The 27,780-nt window shown below is 38.3% G+C and overlaps 1 protein-coding gene across 3 annotated transcripts in view; it reads right to left on the bottom strand.

The window, feature by feature from the left end:
• TNR (tenascin R) overlaps positions 1–27,780 on the bottom strand; it is a 5,843,683-nt gene that overhangs the window by 255,032 nt on the left and 5,560,871 nt on the right. For all 3 annotated transcript variants that reach the window (XM_044085960.1, XM_044085961.1, XM_044085962.1), the window contains one exon: positions 13,248–13,391. In XM_044085960.1, the coding sequence (XP_043941895.1) occupies positions 13,248–13,391 (144 nt within the window). The remainder of the gene's footprint in view (positions 1–13,247; positions 13,392–27,780) is intronic.

The following is a 27,780-nucleotide window of genomic DNA, read 5'->3' as shown; positions in this document are numbered from 1 at the left end:
ACAAAGGGTACTAAAGTTAGCATGTGTATCAGTGTGTGTGTGTGTGTGTGTGTGTGTGTGTCTATATATATATATATATATATATATATATATATATATATATATATATATATATATATATACATATATATATATATATATATATATATATATATATATATATATTACACACACACACACACACACACACACACACACACACACACACACACACACACACACACAAAAGTTACTATTATTTTGTGGATTAACCCATAATTATTTACTATTGTGTAAATGACTGATGCATTTATTTAATTTATTTTATTTTTTTATTTTATTTATTGTCATTTGTTTATAGGAAAGTCTGACTGGCCACAAGTCCCACTATCAGTGGAGGCCTGGGGAGAAAAGCTCCACATAAAATACATATTTACACTTAACAACAATAAAAATTAAACCAAGAAAAAGATGACTGCAAATAACCCACCAGATAAATGCTCCTTTATACAAATAGTATAGTAAAAAATTACCAGGATTATAGCAGCTATAACGAAGCAACCAGGCAATCCACGATATGTTAAAACCACAGAAAAATATTTATTGTAAAAATAAATGATGAGCGCTTTTGCTAAATAGCTTCTTCAGATCAAAGACACATTTCTAATGATACCCATTACTTATATAAAGATTCAAATAATCTTTAGCCAATCACAAGAGTGACCAAATTAGTTCTATTTAAAGCAAAATCAGAGATGAATCTCTCGCATTTAGTGAGGTAAAACCTGCGCATACAGCATAATCAAAACATAAAAACAAGAACATTCAGTCCTTATAAACATACAATACAATAAAATAAATATATATAAAAAATAAAAAACAGACATGAAGAGCACACATATGCACCTATATATATAATATATATATATATATATATATATATATATATATATATATATATACTTTTATTTAGTATTGAAACAAATAGTAAAGACATTTATCATGTACTTTAGAATTTATATTATTTTACATAAGTGAAAGACGTGTTAACATGCAATAGCTGGAGATAGAAGCAACCAATAATGCCCTCCAGGGTGTGTGTTAATGTGTAATTAATGCCCACCCAGGAGTGTTACACCCCTGGAAGGGCATTAATTACACATTAACACATACCCTGGAGGGCGTTATTGCACTTGGAGAATGGTCTCTCTGTAAAATTGTTGTGTTTTTCTAGTTTATTTATTTATTTTTCTTTTAGTACTATATTATTTTTTTTACATTTTTAATGTAAAATAGATGGCCTAATGTTTCAAATTTGCTGCAGTGTAAGTTAATGGTGTTGGGAGGAAGCATTTTACATCAAATATATATATAAAAAAATAATATTGCGCTTAAAAAATGATAAAGTAAAACACAACAATTTTACATAGAGCAAATTCTCTCTCTCTCTCTTATAAACACACACCGTCTCCTCTGCTTTCATATACACATTCATTCACACAAACTCGTTCTCACTCTGAATCTCTTACATACACACAGGCTCCTCTGTTATTATACAAGCATTCACTAATACAAGATCACTCTCACTCTCTCTCAATTTGTCTCTCACATACAGTCTCCTCTACTTTCATACACACATTCGCGCATGCAAGATCATTCTCGCTTTCTCTCTCACTCTCTCAGTCTCTCTCACACACATACACACACACACACACACACACACACACACACACACACACACACACACACACACACACACACACACGCATACACACAGTCTCTCTCCCCTTTTTTTTTGGTTTTACATTTTATGCTCGCTAAACAGCAAAACTGCTGCTTAGCGAGCATAAAACAATGGCGGCCATTCGTTTTTTTCAGTCTGAGCTCCATGGAAACTTGATATGCTACCATGAAGTGGTGGACTTTGTCTGCGGGCATTACTTGTACATTAATACCCTGCTGGGGAACATTTGTTCTCCAGTCAGGTTGTTGACGTACAATTTACCCATTCCCTAAGAACAATGATAATGCACATAGATTCAGTATATGTAAACTGACATTAATGAGGTAGGATGCCACTAGAGCAGGGACAGAAGGTAATGGAGGAAGGGAACAAGCAGAAGCAATGATGAAAATCAAATAACAAATGTTCTTATAGTGGACAGGTTGAGATAACAGTAGCTAGGTAAGATGATGAGGTGGGTAAGGAGGGAGTATTAGCAGGAAAGGATTACGGATATAGGTTAGTTGGAGGAGCAGTAGGGATTACAGATATAGGTTCATTGGAGGAGCAGTAGTGGTGATGAAAGACACAGGGATAAGAAAGGTGAAACAGTCAGGGTGACTAATAGAGAGATTGGTAATGGAACAGAAATCGAAGGAAAGGTGGGTTTAGTCAGGATGGGAGCATAAACATAGCCATGAGGAAATCAGGTGTTGTTTTAGGTTTTGTTTGAAATGTGTGGTAATGTCTTGTTTTAGGGTGGGTTGGATTGAGTTCCAGTGTTTAACAACATAGGTTGAGTAAAGTGAATTGCCTGTATTGTTATGAGACTTGGTCCTGGTCAGGAGATATTTGTTCTGTGAGCAGGGATTCCTAGGAGGAAAGTAGCATTTGAGAATGTTTTTGCAGTGATGGGCATGTGTTGAGTTTGTATACTCCTTTCTGGGCAGTAAACAGTTGGGAGTAGGTAAGGTAATTATGTCACTTGAGGCAGTATAGGTGATTCAGTGGCAGGCAGTGGTGTGAATGGTTCGGTAAGTTGGATATAAATGTATCTATTTTATTGTTGCAAACCTTCAGTTTATTTTTTACTGTGGAGTGAAGGTTAGTCAGGATGGGAGTTGCATAGAGGAGTGAAGGCAGAAGGTAAGATACTGCTAAAGAATTCCTAGACTACTCAGTGAGAAAGGGTTTGTTTCTGTAAACGAAGCTCAACTTCTATAGTGTTTTTTTGATGGCTTGATTGATGTGTTGATCATATTTTGTTATCAATTAAGACACAAAGAAGCTTTGTGTTGGAAACAGTTTCAATTGAGATATTATTTGCTGATGTGTTTCTGTACCGACAGAGATTTGGGTAAAACCAGCATTACGTTTTTAGCATTAAAAGTTGGTTGGCAGCCATCTAGCAAGGCCTAAGCTGAAGAAAAATAGTCCTGGGTCATCTTGTGGAGTAGCTGTAGACTTGTTGCAGAGCATATGAGCATGGCATCATCTGAGTACTGTGTATGGAGGCTTCTTTGGCAGGTTTGTGAAGATTATTAGTGAATATGTTGAATAGTAAAGGGCCTAGAACAGATTCCTGCGGTACACTAACAGAGACAGGCAGAAAGGAGGAGAGATCTTTTTTTTCCATTTTACAACCTGGAGTCTGTTGGTGAGATAGTTGTGGAACCACATAAGGGATGAATGGGACAGTTTTAGGGAAAATGGAATAATGTTGCATGAAACTGTGTCAAATGCTTTTAACATGTCTAAAAAAGAGAGGAAACTAGGTTACCAGTGTTTCTATTAGAGTTTATGATTTTGGTAAAACTGAGCTGAGCAGTAGTGGTGCTGTGGTGAGGTTGTAGACCATATTGAATGTTGCAGAGGAGATTGTTATTATGAAGATGGAAAGGATTTGAGAATGAAGACATTTTTCTAATATTTTGGAGAGTGGAGGTAGAATGTCTATTGGTCAGTAACTGGAGTGATTAGTGGATGTTCCCATTTCTTTTGTAGAGGTATGATGTGAAACTTTTTCCAGATGGAAGGGATGTAGCTTTCTATAATAAATTGGTTTATTTGTATAGATAAAAGGTATGCTATAGAATCTTCAGTGTTTTTGAGATATTATAGTGGCAGGTTTTCAGCAGCTGGTGTGGGATGCTTTAGTTTTAGGATGCATTTTAATATTGTACTGTTTGAGATTGTGAGGCTGGTGGGTGGTTTGTTGTCATGTAGGGAAAGGACGGAGTGTATGAAATGTGCACTGAATTGGGTAGCTATAGGGACTGAGTGATTGTTGGTGAAAAAGTCATAGTTTTGCTTGGGTGTAATAGTCTTTTGACTGCGTTCTAGAAAAAGTTAGGATTCTGTTGGTGGTTGTCTTGGAGCTTGGAAAAGTATTTAGTTTTGTCTGATTGGATTTTCTGTTTAAAGGTTCCTAAGCTGTCTAAAATATTGCCATTTTGTGTTGGTTTACCAGCAGACCATGCTTTCTAAACTTTATCTCTATTTAGCATGAGTTGCCTGGTTTCACTTGTGAGCCATGGGGAGAGGCTGGATTCGATTAATTTTGATCTGATGAGAACTAGTTCATTTAGTATGTTATGGATGGTATTGTTAAAGTTAGTTACATCATAATCTAGGGGTAATTGTTTTAGAATATCCCAGTTGTACTTGTTAAGGTAGCTAATGAAGATCTCATTATTGATGGAGGAGAGTGTGTGCACGTTATTATAGATTATGTGTGCATGTGCATGAACAGATTGTCTCACAGCACAAGTAGGTAGATGGTCACTGATGGTGTCAGGTAGGTTACCAGCAGTGTGAATGATGAGGTGGTGAGAGTCCAGTCTAATGCAGACTCCCTATTATTGCATTTGTCTACTCGAGTAGCAATAGTGATAATTTGGGTAAAACCAAACAGACTGATGGAGAGAGTGGTGGGAGTCAGAGTTGATAAGTATGTAGTCTATATTAACGTCACCTATGGTGATTTGTTTTGTTGATATAATGAGAGATCCAATTCAGGATTTCTTGTAGTAATGGGATGTTTCCTGGAGAGATATAGATGGCAGTGATGCATATGCCCTTGTATTTAGTGATTTTCAGGATAAAGATAATCATTTCAGCACTGGGAAGGTTGGGGTGGGTGAGGGGGTAGGAAGTGATGTCAATGGATTTTCTGTATATCATAGCCACACCATCAGCTTTCTTATGCTGGCTGCCATGTCTAATAATGTAGCAGACTGGTGGTGTAGAATTTCCTGGACTTTACTACCTGGTTTTAGGCAGGTATCGGTGGCTATTAGTATGTCAGGGGTGTATAAGACTATATAGGCATGTAACTGTGGTAGTTTATTGTACATGCTCCTAAGATTTAAATGAATCAAAAGTGGACTATTACCTTTGATGAGTGGAAGAAGAGTACTATTTATTTATTTTATTACTTATTTGACATTTGTTGACAAGAGATAGTCCAACTGAGCTAATGCCCTTTTTCAGCGGAGGCCTAGGGAGAAAAGCTCCACAGTACAACTAAGCAAGAAAATTGCATGATTAAAGTAAAATACAATAAAATAATTAGCCTTCTGTGTGGAGTCTGCACATCCTCCCCACAGTCGAGTGGCCTCTGAAAGACATGCGTGAATGGGCATGCCTTTGTTGAAGGTTGGACGTCGGGCTGGCAACTCGGCACCATAAAAATCAACTGCCAATCATTAGTGAACTGGAGTTCTGCTGTGGTGTCCCCTAGCCGGGAAAAGCCGAAAAGACATAAAATAATTAAGCAAATGTCCATTACTGTACAAGTAAGGGAAAACAACAAAAGAGACATTTAAACTATGTAGTAAGTATACTACTAGGGGTAGTTGAGATGATAAGAGTTACAGATGTGTAGAGAAGGTTTATGATTAGGATGTTTATCTCCATCAAGAGCAAGCTTAGATGACAGGTCTGTGTAGTGAAATAATTTATATATTTAGCTTTCATCTTTAATTTTTCTGTATGTAGTATAGGTTCTTCTTTGGTGTATTTGTAATTAAATTAAGTATGGGATGTGATACAGTAATGGCTGGGTGCTTCAGCAGGGTGAGAGGGGGAACATTTAGAATTATGCTCTGGAGGTGACAGTGAGGTTGGGTAACAATGGAGTGTGATAAGACGTAGCATGGTCAAGAAGAGATAGCAGTAGAGACAGTAAGTAAAAGGACAGCATAATGTAGTTGGAGTAGAGAAAAATAGGATTGAAGAATTTAACGAGGGGTGATGAGTAGAATATTTTTTTTCCTTAAACAGAAATATTTCTTCTGAGTAAAAAACAGTTGTCTTTTTTTTTTCATTTTTGTCATTTTGGGAGCTCATTCGTCCCACATCAGAGATTTGACCTCTGAAAACTGGGTTTCCCTATTACTGGGGCAAACAAGAGGTACAGGAAGAAGCCAGAATACTTTGATCTACCATTATCCCAACCTAAAGATGCACTGCCCTATTTTATAATTATTAAATTGACCATGAAATTGGTTTGGACGGCAGAAGTCAAATTGCCTGCCATGACTCCGTGGCTGGATGTGAAGTAGTGCTCATCTTGGTAATGCTGGTTTTTGGACATTGCCCTGCTTCCATTTTTACAGGATATACGGCAGCAGCACACATGAGGTGGGGTACAACCTTGCACCTCTGTGATCTTCCACTAGGGAAGGACTTAAATTGCTTTCATTCTTGAGGTAAAATGTACATGTAGCATTCACAAAAGACCTGTATATTGCTAATCACAGTTTGTACCTCATAATGTTCTGATAAAGGCTTCAGAAGAAGCACACAACAACTCTGCGAGTGTCTTTTGGATTTTGATGCCTAAGTCAAGTTCCTTCAGAACTTTGGAGATTTTTTGGAGATATACCTGCAGTCTCATAGGCTGATATATGGCAATGCCAAATCTTACACCAGGGCTTCCATGGTTAGAGTGGTGTTGAGGAGACTCACTTGGATCCATGTTTGCAGCTACCTACTGTTGTCTAGGAGGAGTTGCAGAACACTTGCTTTGCTGGCAATAATTTGTTTGACACATAGCTTAGGCAGATCAAGAGGGATTGCTAAAATGATGAAAAGGAGAAAAATGAGTGAGTGAGTCAGCAGGAGGTCCCCTACTATTCATTTCAGAATCCTGTGCCTCACAACCAATCTTCACCAAAACCTGAATAGTTTTACTGGCATCTCCCAGTTATATACTTTATTTTCTGGCAGTGCTCACCATCCATCTCTATACTTCTGATATAAACCTTATGATATATACACACACACACACACACACACACACACACACACACACACACACACACACACACACACACACACACACACACACATATATAAAATTGTCTGTGAACCTGCTTTACATCCCATCTCTAATCTACATATTAACACATTTTCTGCCCTGTCTACTTCCTTCCCTCATCTCCATTTCTTTGAATTTCTAAGCACTGAATCAGACATGTTATTATCTATTTGACAAACCCTTTAATACACCTCTTCAAATGCTCAGTATTCAACATCCACTAATGCATATAAATATCTTTTATACTGTAATAGTTGTCTGTACTTTCATATGAATGTAATCTAATTAGCAATTGTATGTGCAATTATCAATGTATATTGTTTTGTCTATTAATATATATTACTGAATGTCTGTTTAAATTAAAAGTGTTTGAAATATGTGAGCTTTTCTCCATGGACTTCCACTGATAAGGATTTTTTGACTAAACTCATTCTGACAAACCCAGTAAAGAAAAGCAACGTAAAAAAAAACTAAAATAAAATAAAATATCTTTTTAAAACAGAAATTGTCATCACAGAACTCTAGAAGGATAGTTACATGGTTAATGAGAAGCAGCTATACTGACCTAAGGTAGGTACAAAGACCAACGGATAATGTCAGACACAGCAGCAAGAAAGCCAACACAGGCAACAGGAACGGGAGAAATCTTGGACATCTAAGCCCCAGAAAATACAAAGTATTTGAGAGATTCCACCTTCTAAGATCAATGGACGTGGCCAGTGGAAGGTTCATTCTCCACAAAATTGCCTCATGTACACCAACAGCCCTCTCCTCTTACCTCCCAACACTCAGAATTGCGAGAGATGGACTTATATATCTAAAATGGAAGCCCCGCACTCTCCAGTCAAGACAAGAGCATAAGGTCAACACTTGCACCACACCACATGAAACACATAGCCCTCCAGGACACACACCAGCACTGCCTTCACATAAAAACACAAACCACACACCCACCTTCGCAGAGGATCTCAATAAAAATCTATCCAAACAGCAGAGACCTCCAATACAGAAATGCACTCGGCCACCACAACACAACACTAATCATGAGACACATAACTCTCCTAAACAGTGTGCCACTCAACCAAAGCCCCTAAGGCATAACAGCATGCCCAACACAATAGTCATAGGTGACTCGATAGTGAGGCACACTGATGTCCCAATCACTAGGTTGAATAAGGAGAAAGTAACAGTCAGCTGCCTGTCAGATGCCAGGATCCACCACAAAGCACAAGCACTCAGGTCCCTCAACAACAGGTACAAATATGACTCTGTCATTGTACATGTGGATGTGAATGACCTGAGATGTACCTCCCTGGACTACATGAAAACAGACATAGAGGAGCTCTCGGATTATGTAGCCCAGATGGGTATGACCCTAGCTGTGAGCAGCATCCTATCATCACCCAGAATGATACCAAACTACAAGCAGAAAATTATTGATTTCAACAATTGGCTAAGTTTCTGGTGTCATTCTAAGGGGATCCAGTATCTGTCTGCCTGTGATGACATGATTGACAGACCTCGATGCTTTGCCAGAAATGTCCTGCATCTGTCACCCCGGACTTCCGAATACTGGCCAAGGCTCTTGCCACCCCTATAGTGCCTTTTTTAGTTGGTGTTCCAAAGACCAAATTACCACCATAACACCTACAAACAAATGCAATCTGAGTGTCATGCTGCTCAATGTTAGAAGTCTAAATCTCAAAATGCACTCGCTCAAAGCACTCCTCAAAATGGAGAACATCGATATTTGTGCTGTAACAGAGACCTGGTTCATGATAGCAAAAAGCACCCCTGCACTACCAGGCTATAACTCATTCCACACCTTTTGGCCCCAGAACTTGGACTGAAGCTCCAAAGGCAGTGGTGTTTCCATATTCATAAAGGATGCACACACCTCCAGACTGGTAGCCCAACATAACACATCAGAGATACTTCAGATGTAGCTAACACTGGGTTGTTGTGTCTTTCGGCTTTTCCCAGTTAGGGGTCGCCACAGCAGAACTCCCGTCCGCTAATGATTGGTAGTTGATTTTTACGTGCCGAGTTACCAGCCCTGATGCACAACCTTCAATGAAGGTATGACCATTCATGCATGTCTCCATGCAAAAGATGCTCTAGCTGAGAATCGAACCAGACAGCGCCTTACTGTGAGGTGACAACACTACCGCAGAACCACCACCGCGGGTATGTAGCTAACACTGGGTAAGACAGTGATTTAGGTCATAGCCTGCTATAGGTTCCCAACCATGTCATGTTCCTAAGCACCCTGGAGAATATTAGGGTCCAACCTAACACTCTCATACTGGGCAACTTCAACTACACCTCCATTAACTGGGAAAACTACTCATGTACCAATATACTTGCCCAATGTTTCCTGGAATTCATTAATTCCAATGCCCTGGGACAGCTTGTTCTTACTCCCACTGGAGGTAAGATCCTTGACCTGACCATTACTAATATGGCCGACTGTTGTTCTACACCAATAGTCAACTCTTTCCTGGTTAAATCCGACCACAAACTAATCACCTTGGAAATCCACATCCCTCCCACCCCCACCCCCAAAGGAAACCTCCATAAAAAAACTTCTCCAAAGCTAACTTTGGGCTCCTAAAAACAGAGGTGGCTAACTTCACGGCACCCATGCAAATGGAGAATAGTTGCATGACTGCTGAATCATACACCAATGCACTGTACGAACACATACACAAATGCATGGATCTCGCCATACAAAATAGAACCAAGATGCTCTCCTCCAAAAAAAGGAAGCCAATCTGGTGGTCCCCTGCCATAAACAAACTCTACAACAGAAGGAGGAAACTGATGCGGAATAAGGTGAAGTCCCAAGACTGGAAAAACTCCCTTATCAGCCTCAACAAAAAGTTGAGATCCCTCATCAAATCCTCTAAAGCTAGCTATGAAAACAGAATTGCAGCAGAATTTCCATGACAATACCCAGATTTGCTCTGCGCTACAACACAATGGTACCTCCTATACCAAGCCAACAGATATTGCCGATATACTGGCCAACAGATTAAGTGCCAACTTTACCCCTCTCTCTCCCCCACCAAAGGACCAGTTATAATACCAGTAGATTGCCAGGCACTCAGTATTATTGCTGCACAGGTTAAAACAGCACTGTCCAAGGCCAAGAATACAGCTTCTATGGGACCTGACAATATCCCTGGCTGTGTTCTACATGAACTACAGAGTGAACTCGCACCTCACCTGTGTGCTCTGTTCAATCACAGCCTCACCTCAGGCTTTGTCCCTACAAAATGATGCACTGCTACAGTCATCCCTCTCCACAAAGGAGGAGCGAGTACAGACCCTGGGAACTATTGCCACATTATCCCGACGAGTCTGATATAAAAGCTATGGAACTCATCATCACGAACCTAATAAACAAGGATATAGGGAATCTCCAAACTCTGGATCCCACACAGTTTGGTTTTGTAAAGGGTAGATCATGCCTGCTCAACTTGGTCGACTTCTTTGAGTCAGTCACCAGAGCTGTGGATGAAGGCAAGGTGGTTCATACAGCCTAACTTGATCTGGCCAAGGCCTTTGATACCATTCCCCACTCAGGAATCATAGAAAAACTCACTAAGCTAGGCATCAGCCCCTATATCACTAGGTGGATTGCAAACTGGCTCACAGATAGAATCCACAGTGTGAAAGTAGCTGACTCCAAGTCAGACTGCCAACCAGTCATGTGTGGAGTTCCACAGGGTTTGGTCCTGGGTCCTCTCCTGTTTGGTATTTACTTCTTTGAAGTCCAGGCCAATACGAAGGGACTCTGGCTGACAAAGTTATCAGATGATTGCAGGTTGGGAGCTATCATTAACTCCCCAAGTGATGTTGACATCCTACAGAAAGGTCTCACTGAGACCAACAACTGGTGTCAGAACTATGGCCATAAGATCAATGCCAAAATATGTGTCGTCATCCCCTTTGGGAAAAACCCAGTTCCCATGAATTACCACATTGATGGTAGTTCACTGAACACAGAAGGTGTTATTAGAGATGGAGGGTCCCTTCTCTATTAAGATCAAATATAACAGTAAAACTAGAGCACAGTTTGTTTATTATGCATAATGCAAAAAAAAAAAAAGTGCAAGATTGGGTACATAGTGAATATATACATCAGGATGACCAGACAAAAAAAAAGAAAAAGGAAACAGGACGAAGATGATCCCAGAAGTATAAGCACTGAGGCTGACTATCATCATACATTGTGAAATCACACTTACAAAGGCCATCAGGATGTTGCTGCCTAGGTAAAAAGATGGAGTCATGAGAATCTGAGGTCATTTTTCTATTATTTAAAATTCATCTGACACCATATATTGGGTACTTTGTAAAAACAGTCATCAGTGTAGAGAAGAAAAGGTCCTCAACAAGCAATGTAGTCACCAAAACAGTGGAACACAGTTGTTGAGCGTAAAGATATTTACTTTTGTTGGAACTTACACAATGGAATAGAAAAGGAAATAGAAGCATGAACCTATGACATACATCTAAAATTTGATTGAGTAAGTAAGACTGAAATATGAAGATGGAAAGAGAAAAGTTGTTGTTGTTGTGTCTTTCGGCTTTTCTCGGTTAGGGGTCGCCACAGCGGAACTCCGGTCTGCTAATTATTGGCAGCAGATTTTTACATGCCAAGTTGCCGGCCCTGACGCACAACCTTCAATGAAGGTACACCCATTCACGCATGTCTCCACACAGAAGACGCTCTAGCTGAGAATCGAACAGGACAACGTCTTACTGTGAGGCGACAGCGCTACCACAGCACCACCACCACAGTTGATGGAAAGAGAAAAGTACAAGCGCATAATCCTGACTGAGTCTTTCTATAAGAACAGTTACAACATTCTGCCAACCTTTACTGAAATAAAGGTAAACATACAATTAAATAACATTACTTCTAGTTACGTAAATACTTAACAGTCAATAAAGTTACATCTGACCTGACATTCCTGAAATGTTGTATCTCTTTCTCTGTTATTATTTCCCATAACTGTTTACTAGAGCTTTGCATACTTAAGTATAAAAAAAAATGCCTGAAGAGAACAAAAAAAAGGTTTTGCAATGGCAACCCCTTTTCCTGCATGTGAGGGTCTGTAGCTCCAAACCTAACAAATGATATATTTTAATTCCAAGGCTCTACAACCTCAGGGGAGAATAATATGCTTATTTTTAACATATACTTCAGATTTCACAATGCTATATGACCTGAGAGTTAGAATATATAATTAGAAGGGGGAGGCGGAACAGTCATCCAACATCCCTGTAAAACATTAGTGTATTGCTTTTATTTAGTCATTCCAGTTTTCAGTGCATGCTGCTGCTTGGGTTATGCTGTTTCTACAAATCAGGTTACCAGGTTTTGTCAGTGATAGCACATTATTCTACCTATAGTCTGGTCTTTATAATGGGAGTGGCATTCTTAAGCTTATATGGCCATTTGACTACTTTGCTTAACATACTAGTAAAATGATGGCATCTCTTATACAGGGAAAGAACGCATAAAAACATTTTTGGAAAAAAAGTTTAGCCTTGTGTTTTGCATTCATCCTTCTGTATTGTTCTTTATGTCATGGATCCAAGAACATGGCATGTAAGTGTTGTGCTATCAGGATAAAAGAAGGAGTAGCAAAGATGAAAAGGAAAAAAAAACAAGTGCGAAACCAGACATTTGTCAGCTAGTATGTAAGGCATGATTCAAGAATAAATTAAGATAGCAGCATTTCTTGAGAGCAAAGTGCTGTAAAACATGTAACCCAGGGTATAGCGGCATGCCATTTGAAATAAAAGTTTGCACGTATCTGGAACAGTTGAAAGGATGGCTGAAGAAGTGGAAGAGCACAGGCAGTTGGATGTCAGCTACCCCTACCGCAGAGTAGAGAAATACATGTTTTTAGTATTTTGACCTATTTTAAAATTTTTATATATGAAGTTAGTGCAGAAATGTGACCACTTGGATAACTGGTTCAGTCATTGTCATGGTATACAAACCTAGATCTGATAGCTCAAAAATTAATGGTCTAAACAGTAAGAGGAATGCATTTTTATGTATTAACTGGCTTTCTACTAGTAAGGAAAACAAAAAAAGCAGTGTAACATACTTACAAGTTAGCTTAGTATACTTATCTTTGAAATGCTAGCAAAAGACCAATCTACTCTACCTAGTTTAATGAAACTTGTGCAGATACATACGTGTACTGAATGTGGTTGATACCATTTCGCTGGTCAGTGGCCCTTTTGTTGCATACATGGAGACATAGTAGGTCGTACTGGGAAGCAATTTACTCATGTGATATTCTTGACTTGTGCCATCAACTATGATGGTCTCTGAGGCCACTGAAACAAAACAAAAATGGAAAGTCACAATATTAATAAACTTCAAGAACATCAAACACAAAAACAGAATAAAAATGCATGTACTGTAAGACGTCTGTCTTCCATTTGGATGCATTGTCTTATATCACTAATAGCTTGCAAAGTGTAACATTCTCCTTATATGTATTTAATAAATTATCTACAAAATGACCCTGCCTAACTGGTAGTACATACTTTTTCCCATTTTATACTTGAATTCAAATGAAAAGGCAAGATACATGCTCATATGTCATAAAAGTGGCAGAAAACCTTATTTCAAGAGATGCAGATTTTTTTTTAATTTATGGCATCAGTGTTCATCACTTGTACATGTTCTCTGTGCAAAAACATACTGCCCTCTCCATGCACATACCTTACCCTGGCTACCTTCTATGAGGTCCATGGTTTTCTTTCTGTCCCTTATACTGTTACATTGTGCATTACATAATAAACCTTAGTAGTTTATCTTTGAAGCAATATTTAGAGTCAGGTTGTATGTACTATTATCACTTTATATTAAACACTTAAATTTACCATGAAGTAACATGGCTTAGTGTATTTACAAAAATGCCGCAGTATAATGTATTAGAGATGTGAAAGACAAGAAAGACAATATGCACCACCCATGACACTGTTAACAGAAGAAAATTACAGCATTTAATAAATGGCTAACAGGATGTTGTCTGCATAAATGTATCATTGGGAAAGAGAAGATATGTAACACAACATCCTTTTTCTGTACCGATGGGATTCACTTCTCTGCTAAGCACAGGCATAAAAATAAGAAACTGAGTAAGCTAGTCCACATTTGGCTGGTTTTATCCATAAACCTGATAAACCTGGTTTAATTTCTGCTTGTAAATTAGGCCAATAGGTCATTATACAGCCTTTTAGACACTGCTATAACAATTCCATCAGTAAAATAACCAAAATCTGATAAATATTTGACACTTTATTCTATTAATTCTACAAGTTCAAAGCTACAGTCATTTGACATTATAGGTTTCCAAAGATCAGAGAAGTGTAATACAGAGTCTTGAATGTCTAAGTAATATTAAGCTTAACATTCCTTTCTGTTTACTGGAAGAATCTAATTAGTTTGATTACTTCCATCTTATGATCATGTACTTATGTACATCCTAAATGGCAATGCATTTATGTAGTATGCCAGTGACCCAACATGGAGAACCAACAACCTTGATATCCTGTGAGGACCTTTATATAAGCAATATGCAAGTAATACCTCCACTAGGCCTTTCCTATCACAGTGTAGCTTCTTTAACAATAAAATGCAAATTAGGCTCTACAGAGATGTTACTTTTGTTTGCTTTAGTGCAGCTAATTCTGACCTTATTAATTCTGAATTAGAGATCATCAGAAGACACATATTCATAAGTGCCCAGTTAATAATATTATTTACATCACCCCCTCACATGCAAGCACATACAAATAATCCAAAAATATTTAACAGAGGCACAGTCTATAGGTGAACAATTAACATATATAACAGAAAAGGACCAAAATGGAGCAATAAAACAAAGAGGGAAACAATAAACAGTTTATTTCAAATATTTTATAACTATTGTACTTTTTCATAACTGAAATTTATCTGGTGTGGTTATAACTGCTAAATCAACTCAGGGTTTTCTAGACTAAATGCTATACATTTTTTATTTAATTTCAGGTTTGTTGACATTATCGAAACAAATTTATCCCCAGTAAGAATGAATACGGTTTCAGGTTCAAAAACCTTCTAACATGTTCATAGGTTAGTACTAAGGTAACTGCCCTTGTGAGCCATTTTAAGCCTAGCCAATTATCTCTTGTGAGACTCAAACCCTGCACCTTGTGTTTGTAAGGCAACACCTTAACCATTAGGCCATCCTCTTTTTAAAACACTTTGGAGCCTTGTAATCATGTGAATTGATTATGTTTTGAGCCTGTCTATACGTAAATGACTCAATCCTTCATTCTTTGTTTTTGATACTTAATACATCTCTAAATAACTAATATATTCCCATCTGGATTGAGCTATTGCACTTACTCCTGTTCATAAAAGGGGTTAACAAACATAATTCCTATAATTATGACCATTAACTTTTACAGGCATAAATGTGATTTTTTTTCTGTACTGCTTGATTCTATTACTGTTATTATTCAAATACTCTGTCCTTTGGAGCTTAAGACAAAATATGCATATATCTGTGAATGTATGTGTGTGTATATGTATGCATTTATTTATATTTGTTAATTGGGTAGGCAGAATGGTCATTCGCTTACCTATTAAAACCGCAAAACCGCAGTTGCGCAAATACAGAAATGTCAACACATATTGAGCGAACCGCAAAAACACTGAACGTCCTGAAGCATGAAATTTGACATGTTGGATCTTCATAGTTGGCCCTTCTGCGGTATAGCTCCTTAAGGTAAGTGTGCAATAGTTACGACCTTAGGGTTAGGGTGCGGGTTAAGGTAAGTGCATACATAGTAATATATGTAAGCTTTAGTTTAGTGTTAGAAGTAGGGTTTTGTTAAGTGTATGTATGTGGATTATTAATTTTGTTTGGGGAGGTAGTACGTAGAGGGCGGTGGAGTTGGCCAACTATGCCGATTCGACATTTTGAATTTCGCAGTTCTGGACGTTCGGTGTTTTTGTGGCTAGCCCAATATGTGTCAACGTTTCTGTATTCGCATATGTGAGGTTTTGCGGTTATAATATAGAACCGGTCATTTGACCCTTTTCAACCATAATCCATGATTACCAATTCTGATGGAAGTTTATGACCCCAGTAGTAAAGCTATGGATGCAAGATAATGTCAGCTGTACCGTACTTCCTGTGTACCTCTCTTTTTCACCTTCATTTTTGCTGCAACACAACCTCATCGTACTTCTCATTTTCATCTCCTTATTTGGCTCACATTTATTTTGCAGACTTCTATTTCCTCAGTTAATTCATTTATCTGTGTATTGTAGTTTCACTCACACAATAAGCATTTGCATTTATAGCTTTTGATTAGGTCAGGCCCATTTTTAATAACTTTTATTCCCTTGTTTGATCATGTTTTATACCACAAACTGTTCAATTTCTCATTAATGAATATTTGTAAGACATTGGCAGTCTATATCCCTCCTTGTGAAAGATAAATGGTGAATAAATGCCAATTTTTTCTAGTATTATTACTATTATTAGTAAACGGCTTTAACATAGCGAGACAGCTTTAAAAAAAGCAACGGAGAAAGGAAGATCTCCATTGCTTTTTATAAGGCTGTCTCACTATGTTAACATAGCAAGACACTTTCTAAAAAGCAACGGAGATCTTGCTTTCTCCGTTGCTTCCACCCACAGCTCTGATGTACTGTGCAAGCATACACATGGACACTACATAAGAACTGCTGCAGAATACCAGACAGCTGCGGAAGGGCAGCAGGGAGGCATTACACAATGCAATTATTTAAGAAAAGTAAGTATTTTCTTTCTTAAATAATGTCATTGTATAATAGCAGTAACCCACTTCTGGGTGTGGGTAATGCTGGATTTACCCACGGTTGTCTTTGTTTGGCCACTTGGGCTTCGCCCTCGTGACCAAACCACATCAACCGTGGGTAAATCCAGCATTACCCACACCCAGGCATGGGTTATTGCTTAAATAACTCCTCTCACTCAATCCAATCAGGTTGCCTTCCTGATGGTCTGAGCAAGCACCTACCACATTTCTTATACCACAACACCTATTCCCACCAAAACCTACTATGTTTAAACAACTGAGAAAAAAACATAACTTTAATCTTGACAACTTCCTAGCTGATTTACAAAGGTGCAATTGGACTCCACTCCAATACCTTGACCGAGATTATGCAGTGAAACACTTTAATAAATCTTTCTTAGATATATTAAATGCACATGCCCTGTTTAGTATCAAGAACTTAGAAATAAGGCAAAAAAAAAAAATTAAAACAGGATAAAATAAATTTCTGTCATAACATTCAAAACACATATCAAAAAAAACCCCAAGAATTCTGGCCAGCTATAAACTTAATACTTCACCCAAGAAAATCTACTACACCAATGCCAAGCATCCACAACAATTCTGATAGCACAGCTACCATTTTTAACAAACATTTTACTGAATCTATAATTGCCCTTTCCAAACAGCAAACCCCCTACTCCTGCCAAGTCTAGAACTAGCAATGCCTCATTCTCTTTCTCCCCAGTTCTTACAGTCACTATGAAAAAACTACTACAGAAACTAAAACCTACTACACTTGCCCTTGATAACTTACCCAGTGAATACCTTAAAACTGCAGCTGAATCTATAGCCTTCCCAGTATCAATCCTTATAAATAGATCCATTCTCGAAAACAAGGTCCCTCAACTGTGGAAAATTTCCCATGTAATCCCACTTCATAAAGGGGGACCTTCCACAGAACTGACAAACTATCAGCTAATTGCTATTCTTTCACCTCTTTCTAAGATACTCAAAAGGTGTATTCATCTCCAGGTCATGAAATTCTTACTAAGAAATAACCTTCTCGCAAACACTCAGCATGGGTTTCAGCCATCACATAGTACCACTATCCTTCACTAATACCATAAACCATCACAGGAATAACAACAACTTTGTATCTGCCATCTTTCTAGACGTATCAAAAGCTTTTGATATGGTCTCCCATTCCAAACTAATAGCTGTACTAACTGAACTATCCTTCTCACCATCTGCCACAGCATGGTTTCATAACTATTTATCTGTCTGTCAACAATCTGTTCTATGGATCTCCACACCTTCCTTTATCCATTGGTGTCCCCCAAGGATCTATCTTAGACCCTCCCCTTTTCTCCCTCTTTACTAATAATCTACACACAGCTACTCCACATGGTTCTATAATACAGCATGCAGATGATTCAACACTGATCTGTGACTAATAATCTACACACAGCTACTCCACATGGTTCTACAATACAGCATGCAGATAATTCAACACTGATCTGTGACTAATAATCTACACACAGCTACTCCACATGGTTCTATAATACAGCATGCAGATGATTCAACACTGATCTGTGACTAATAATCTACACACAGCTACTCCACATGGTTCTACAATACAGCATGCAGATGATTCAACACTGATCTGTGACTAATAATCTACACACAGCTACTCCACATGGTTCTATAATACAGCATGCAGATAATTCAACACTTATCTGTGACTAATAATCTACACACAGCTACTCCACATGGTTCTATAATACAGTATGCAGATAATTCAACACTGATCTGTGACTAATAATCTACACACAGCTACTCCACATGGTTCTATAATACAGTATGCAGATGATTCAACACTGATCTGTGACTAATAATCTACACACAGCTACTCCACATGGTTCTATAATACAGCATGCAGATGATTCAACACTGATCTGTGACTAATAATCTACACACAGCTACTCCACATGGTTCTATAATACAGCATGCAGATAATTCAACACTGATCTGTGACTAATAATCTACACACAGCTACTCCACATGGTTCTATAATACAGTATGCAGATAATTCAACACTGATCTGTGACTAATAATCTACACACAGCTACTCCACATGGTTCTATAATACAGTATGCAGATGATTCAACACTGATCTGTGACTAATAATCTACACACAGCTACTCCACATGGTTCTATAATACAGCCTGCAGATAATTCAACACTGATCTGTGACTAATAATCTACACACAGCTACTCCACATGGTTCTATAATACAGCATGCAGATGATTCAACACTGATCTGTGACTAATAATCTACACACAGCTACTCCACATGGTTCTATACTACAGTATGCAGATGATTCAACACTGATCTGTGACTAATAATCTACACACAGCTACTCCACATGGTTCTATACTACAGTATGCAGATGATTGAACACTGATCTGTGACTAATAATCTACACACAGCTACTCCACATGGTTCTATACTACAGTATGCAGATGATTGAACACTGATCTGTGCTGCCACTTCTCTATTAGCTCTTCATTCTCAAACACAGGAATCTTTCACTTCTGTTGAAACATGGTTAGCCAAGGTCCATCTAATCCTGAACCCAAACAAAACTAAATTATTACTCTTCCAACCTAACAAGACATCTATCTCATGCCCAACATTTAACATAATAGCCAAAGCCAATATTGTGATCTCCCTGACAACCCATACAAAGCTTCTTGGAGTGGAAATAGACAATACCCTAAAATTTGACTTGCATGTCTCCCTAACTATAAAAAAAATCCATAAGGAACTTGGATGTCTATATAGGCACAAAAGTTTCCTGACCACACTGGCCAAAATTACATTAGAACACACCCATCTGCTCTCCACTCTACTATATGCCTCTCCAATTTTAACTAATCTAAGGAAAACAGACTTATATATGCTAGAAGCATGTTATAATAAAATTGCTAAGTTTGCATCTGACTTCCCATATAGAACATATCATTGTACAGCTTTAAGGATACTAGACTGGCTTGAGCTTCCCAACATTATTCTTTACAACCAACTCTCTCTAACTCACAAAATTGTAATACAACCAACTAGAACCCCTGCACTACAAAATCTCATCCTTCATTACAGTTCCAGCAGACCACTTCACTCTAACAATAAGAACTTACTCACCATCTCCAAGGCCAACAACACAGCAGGAAAATCTTTATTTTCCAACTATATATCTCATATATGGAACTCCCTTCCTAAATCTATTCTCTCGATCTCATCCATTAACTACTTTAAGCCATCACTTAAAGCTTATCGAGAAAATAAGTGGCTATGTTTCTGTACTAACCCCTCATGAGTGCTCTGATACATCACAGTATACCCAAAAAATATACAACTTCTCCCCCAGTATTTAATCCTTTGTTCCTACCGACCTGTCTTAACCTTATATCTTGACATAAGTCATACCTACAAATAGTACTAGCTATATTCAGGAGCGACCTTAGGTCAATTGGTGTCCCAGGCAAAAAGGCTCCACAGTGCCCCCCCATGCCCCTTGATACCCCCATCCTGGTCTACCTACACCAAACAAATAATGGAAAAGGACCCTTGCTAGAGCGGTGCCCTATACGGCTGCCTAGTTGGCCTATGCCTAAGGTTGGCTATGGCTATGTTCAGTGCCTAGGTTTTGTTGTCAAGATGTATTAAATTTGTATTTTCTTATGCATGCTACATTTTGTTTACTTTATACTTTATTGATTATTGTAATGTGTGCATGAAAATTTACTGTTACTCATGGAGCTTTTGCATTAGCATATTTAAAGATATTCCCCATATTTTATACCTTGTTTTGTGCTGTGGTTGAAAAATCCATTATTGAGCTTGCCAACATAGCTGGTTAACAAATAGGTGGGTGAGTAAATAACTACACATTGATCTACAACAGAAGACCCCAGTAATATATTCATAGAGCTGAGTAAAGTGTGGGCTAAGGGATGCACAAATTAAATATGCTTTAGGCTTAATAAATGCATAGGAAGATACAATTAGGTAGCAAATGTATGTGTAAGGGATAAATACATTTCAGAAAATAGAACACCAGAATGATAGAGTGAATATATTGAGGCCTTCTGTACTTTTTTCAGGTAAAACATAATTGGTCTGAAATAACAAGAAGCTATGCAGTTACTGAGCTACCTGCTCTTTGGGGGATAGAGGCAGTCAGGATATGTAGATGTGCATTCCTTTTTATAGCACTTTTACCTAAAACAAAACAATGTGTGGTATTTTCTGCAACTAATTCAAGCTGGGCAAAAACTGAAGTAACAGGGTAAATAACTTCATGGCTTACCAATAGTCCTTGATTGTGTTCCACACAGGAGGCTGAAGCAACACTAGAGAGGATCAGTGAGGACAAAGACTGAGAAACTAGATAGCTGCATGGCTGAATGGTAAAACACAGAGGATGTTGAGGTGGACAATGGCAGAAATTTGGGAAGTAACGGGATCTGTCTTGATCCAGTACTAATCAATGTGTTTCAGACATATATAAGGGAAGGGGGAACAGGATTGATGCCTTTGCTGATGACTCAAGGAAATATGTTACAGTGAAAGATGGGGACAGAGTCTTGTAAAGGATTTGGGAAGGCTGAATAAGTAGGCAGAAAGATGGCAGGTGAAGCTCAATGCAGGAAAATACAAAGTACTGCACTTAGGCCATAACAACCCTGCTGTAATATCAGTTCTGATGGGAGGAGCTAATAGCAAAACAGTTGGAAAATGGCAGGGGGGTATTCATTACAACTTAAAGTACCATCTGGAACAGTGTGAAAGGATGTCTCCACTGACTCCAACACCATCATTCTATAAGACTACACTTACATTAACTGATACACCTACTTCTTAACAAACAAATATGCACAGTGTGCTTCCTTGACTTTATCAGTGCAGGTTCTCTCAATCAAACAACACTCGCCCCAACTAGGCTCCCGCATAGTTGATCTTGTCCTCCACAATACATCATCTCTCTACTCCTCAGACACAGTCAAACCCTTACTGGCCACATCAGATTACCTTGCTGTAATAACCACCATACAGTCCCAGTATAGGTCAGTGTTCAACCCATTCATCTTTACAGGTTTTTCCAAGACCAATTTCCCTGCACTTGCTGCTGACTTGGGACAATTCAATAGTTCCCCACCCTATAAAACCATACAAGTACCACTACACATATCCCAAATGTTTACTACTGTCTTAGTTCCTGCAATGAGTTTTCTGTTCTTATACACCACAGATACAATGTTAAATTCGGAAACAAACCCCTCTGGGGGAATTCAACCATAAACAACATTTACAACAAAAGGGAAAAGCTCATAACTTTAGAGACTAGTACACAATCGCAGCTTGGTAAAATCAATCTCTGAAGAGTTAATGAACTGAAGAGTAGGATGAAATATTACAGAGCTAAATATGAAGTAAAACTTGTTATTGCTGACTACAAGGTATCCTCTAACTAAATAAAAAAACTCAGAAATAATACCCAACATTGCACAATCATTATCTTTAATGGCATTGCTCACTCAAACTCTGAGGAAATAGCAAAGTTTAGATCTTTCTACTGTGGCCTCCAGATTTCCCATTACAAAGTATCCAATCCATACCCCTCATAAATAACTTCAAAATACATAATAAAACTACTCTTCAGGAACAAAAACAAAATATCTTCCTTCAACAACATATTGTACTGCTCAGAATGAAACACCTTCCATCAGTCCCCCTCCTTAAACTATTTAATCACAGCCCCTCCACTAGATACATAGCTCAAGAATGGACAACAGGTGTAGTAATGTCCTTCTACAAGAAACCACAGGCATGGCAACTATAGGCCTATCACCCTCACCAGCATCATTTACAAAGTGATGGAACATGTCACCGTGGACCCCATTAACAAAGACTGAGGGAACCTCATCTAGCTGACTACTAAGTGCTTCTCCTTTCAGTTCAAATATGTCTTCATCTGCAATGTTCACCTCTCATCCAGCTCATACTAGAATTCAGTTTACTCTTTGGTATGTACCTGCCAAAGCACTTAATCCTATAAACAAAGAGGCTCCTCACCAAAACAATCTCAGACAATGGCTTTAGTAGTGGGACTGCAGTGACTAAGCTTTACATCGCTTAACTGGTCAGTTGCCTAATATCAGTTTATGAACTTGTAATGTAAAGAAAAGTAGTCTGACGGTCAAAGTCTTCAAGAGATGTAGGAAACTAGATGCCATTTGTCCGGTCAGGATAAAACAGATGAGCATTCCTGGGTTCTGTTCAAGCAGCTTTATTATGTACAAACACATCAGGATTGAAGCTTAATAACTTTAACTTAGATAAACTTATAAATAGACTAGCTATTACACTCATACATGCTCACTCTCTGGCTGCACTCTCAAAATGGCACTGAAGCTGCATGTGCTGGCTATGTATATGCACGTTCAGTTCTTTAAATACTTTTTAAAGATACAGCACACATACTCTATTCTACATTCTCCCTCTTTGAGAAATGAGTCATGCAATATTGACGACATTAACTGACATGCAATTGATACAAATAATTCTTTGTCATGCAGTTATACAGAACTAAATACATATAGACAATTATGTCCATGTTGCTGTGTATTCCACACTAGGTCTAGAAATGCATCCAAATCATGTGACATAAAAATTAGAATTAGGTCTAGCAACTGGGACGGTCTCTGCTGAATGTTCAACTTTGGGGACATCAAGAACACCATCAGGAATTGAAGTAGAAGTTAAGACACTTTCTGCAACAGGAACATTGTCTGGATTGCTCTGAGATCTAAAGTCAATATCACAAGAACAATGTTGCAATATTGATTCTGATACATGAAGAAGATGTCTGTGATTTCTCCTGCATTCCACACCCACAGATTCTACGAAGTAGGATCGCAGCTTGGCACATATACTTGTAACTTGACCAATCAGGTCGAAACCTTTCGCCATTTGTACCCTCACAGTCTCTCCTTTCAACAGGCAAAGAAATCTGCTCAATTTATCACAGCTAGACTTCTGGAAAGAATGCTTTCTGTATAGTTGTGCTCTGATTGTTCTGTTGTTCTTTGCTTTAGGCTTCAACAAACTGGAACTGATAGGCAATGTTGTTCTGGTTTGCCTAGATAGAAGTCTCTGAGCAGGCAAGCCAAGTATATCATCACGGGATATGTTTCTGGGATTGAGTAAATTTAAAAAGACGTTGGTATTGTCATGCTTTGACTTCTCTAGTAATTGATTTGCACTCTATACTGCAAGTTCAGCTAGTCCGTTAGACTGTGGATATTCTGAACTACTAGTAACATGTACAAAGTCCCATTCTCTTGCAAATTTCTGAAACAACTGACTGGTAAATTGAGTACCATTGTCAGAAACAACTTTGTGTGGACTACCATGAACTGAGAAATGACATTTCAACTCAGGGATAACAGCAGTGGACATTAGACTAGGCAGTAAATCAATCTTGAGCCAGTTTGAGTAAGAGTCTACCAACACTAAGTAATGCTGATTGTTCCACTCGAATATATTAGTGGCTACTATTGACCAACGTAGTTCAGGAACTTGACTTAGCTGAAGTGGTGCTTTTTGAAAGTGTGGTTTATTACTATTGCATACAGAACAGAAGAAAGTACTTTATCAATGTATTTTGCTAGCGAAGGCCAAAATACTAGTGCTCACCCTTCTTTTGGTAGATTCACAACCTGGGTGACCACGATGCAAAATCGGGATATATTCACTTTGTAAGGAAGCAGGAACAACAATTTTAGGACATTTGAAAATAATGCCAACTCCCATCAACATCTCATCTCTGTAAGGAAAATAATTTTGTACTTCAAGTGGTACACTAGATTGCTTTGACAGCCATCCAACATTAATGTAGTGTTTGAGCTTTTGCAAAATGGGATCAGTCTTTGTATGATCTCTCAGTTCATCAAGTCTCATGGTAGAAATATTACACCCTTCCATGACATCAAAGTCAAAATTCTCTGCAGGAAGCTGTTCTGTTGTATTTCTGGGTGATCTGGATAAGGTATCAGCCAGATAAAGAAGTTTGCCTTTTGTACAGACCATTTTGAAGTTGTACCTTTCCAATTTAAGCATCATTGTTTGTAATCTCACTGGAGCTGAATGCATAGGTTTATTTAAAATAGTGACTAGAGGTTGGTGATCAGTCTCAGTCTGAATAGCTCAACCATAAATATAATCATGAAACTTGGAACATGCAAATACTATTGCCAAAAGTTCTTTCTCAGTTTGGGTATATTGTATTTCAGTTTGTGTAACAGATCTAGATGCATAGGCTACTATTCTGCCTTCTTGAAGAATAATTGCACTAAGACCAAATTTTGAAACATCACAGGAAAGAGTGACTGGTTTATTGACATCATAGTATCTTAATGTTGGTGGGGGTGGCAATTTTCTGCTTAGGTCTTCAAATGCTCTCTGGCGATGTTCCAAATAAGACCATGTAACACTTTTGCATGTCAGCTTTCTCAAAGGCACTATCAACTCACTGAAATCTGGTGTAAACTTGCCTAGATAGTTGACCATACCAAGAAAATATTGTGGAGCTTGAGCATTAACTGGTGCTGGCATCTCTAGAATGGCTGCTTGCCTGGATAAGTCTGCTCGCAAACCAGTACTAGTAAACAGATGACCTACATATGTACCTTTTAGAAGCATGAATTTGCACTTTAAAGGATTAAGCTTCAAGCTCACTTCATGTGCTCTGTCTAGAACTCTCCTAAGGTTTCAGTCATGCTCTGCTTCACCATTTCCTCCAACCCATAAATCATCTACTATTATGCCACAAGGATAACCTGAAAACATTTGCTCCATTGCAAGCTAAAATACTTCACTTGCAGAATTTATTCCAAATGGCATATTGAGGAATCTGTATCTTCCAGTTGGGGTACTGAAAGTAATCAGTAATGAAGATTTGCAATCAAGCATCAGTTGCCAAAATTAAGTTTTTGCATCCGCGACAAAAAAAAAGTGGCATTTGGTATCAGGGCTGCAACTTCCTCAACTGTGTGCAAGGATGATGTGATCTCTTTAATGCTTTGTTCAAATCACTTGGGTCAATACATATTCTGACTTTGTCTGAGCCCTTTTTGTGGGCTGCTACCATGGATGACACTCATCCAGTTGGTTCTGTAACTGGACAAATTACACCTTGCTGCACCATTTTATCCAGTTCAGCTTTGACTTTATCCTGCATAGCTATCTGAACTTTTCTTGCTGGTCTGACCACTTGACTGACCTCTGGGTCTAACTTCATAGAATGCAACTGTAAGTTTGCCTAACTTGTCATAGAAAACATCAGCATACTCTGAGAAAATAGCTTCAGTAAAATTGGAACTAGGATATGTGCTTATATGATGAACTTCATTGGTAAAGGAAAGCAAATTATTTTTCAAACTGTTTCTGAGACCCAACAATGACTGCCCAGGTCTTTGGACTACATAGAATTGTAAGCTGTTGCAGCTCCTAGCTAACATGAAAGCACTACTGAGCCTTTGGTTTGAATTTCTTCGCCTCCATAAATAACACGTTTCACACAACTAGCTACATTAAGTTGCTCACCAGCTCTCACCATAGCAAATGTGTCTGCTGACATAACATTACACTTTGAACCAGTGTCTAATTTGAGCTCGGTGGTTTTACCATTAATCTGGACAGTACAAAACACTTCATTCTTTGCCAATAAATTTACTGCATCAACCTTTTCACCAATTACTGACACACCACTTATGTAGAAAGTAGAGTTGCAGTTCTTTATATGATTAACTTCCTTTTTTAAGTGACCCCTCTTTATAATTGTGTGAGGTTTACTTGATTTGCAAAACTTTTGAAAATGGTTCCCTTTTTTACACTTATGGCAGTGCTGACCAAAGGCTAAACATTTTTCTCTTTTAGACTCATGATTGGCACCATAATTGTGACAGTTAACAATAAAGCTTGATTTGGGTTTTGCTGACTCACTCTTGTAAAGCACTAAGCATGTCCTTTAATTAGAACTTGCTGGAAAACTGTGGGTTTTATCTGCCACACTTGCAGGGGTTACATCTGCCATTTGCTTAGGCCTGCTTCTACATGCTGTCTACATTTGCCCTGGAGCCTGCTGAAACCATGCTCTTATCAGTTGCAAGCATACTTGTATGCCTTTCTGTAACTTCATGGATTTGGCAAATCTCAATAGCTTTGTTCAGCATTAAATCACTGTCATGAAGTAAAATCTTTATCACTGCAGCACTACTAATACCACGCACAAGCCTGTCCTTTATTAACTCATCTTTTAAGTCACTGAACCTACACGTTTTAGCTTTGTTTCTTAGGTCAGTAATATAAGCTGCAAAGGTTTCTCCTGACCTTTGATCTCATGTAAAATAAATGCTTCTTTAATGTAATATTTGTCTGGGGTTACACATTCCCCTGAATTTGTGTTTCAAACACTTTGGGTCTTCCCTTGATTCAGCATGTGCAACAATATGATGTGTTTCACCTTCTCCTTCATATACTGCTGGTGCATACAGAAATGAACACTCTCTTTCAATGGCCTCTGACCCAACTAGGTTTAGCAAAATTAATGCCCTGGTGCATGCATCTTTGTCAGATTAAGCTGCTTGTATAAAAATATCATACTCTTGCTGAAATATTCTCCAATTCTCTGCAACATTCTGATCAAATACAAGCAGTGATGGTTTTTGAAATCCGTCTGCCATGCCAGCAAACTACAGTAAAACGCAATGCAACCCAAGTCTACTTTTAACTGTATGAACATGCAGACTTGCATATATGGCTGAAATTTATGCCAGTATT

This window comes from Protopterus annectens, chromosome 10.part0 (assembly GCF_019279795.1).
Source record: "Protopterus annectens isolate FY-2018-M chromosome 10.part0, PAN1.0, whole genome shotgun sequence".
NCBI lineage: Eukaryota > Metazoa > Chordata > Ceratodontiformes > Protopteridae > Protopterus > Protopterus annectens.
Note: the sequence above shows the minus strand (reverse complement) of the source record. Positions and strands in the feature narration are given on the sequence as shown.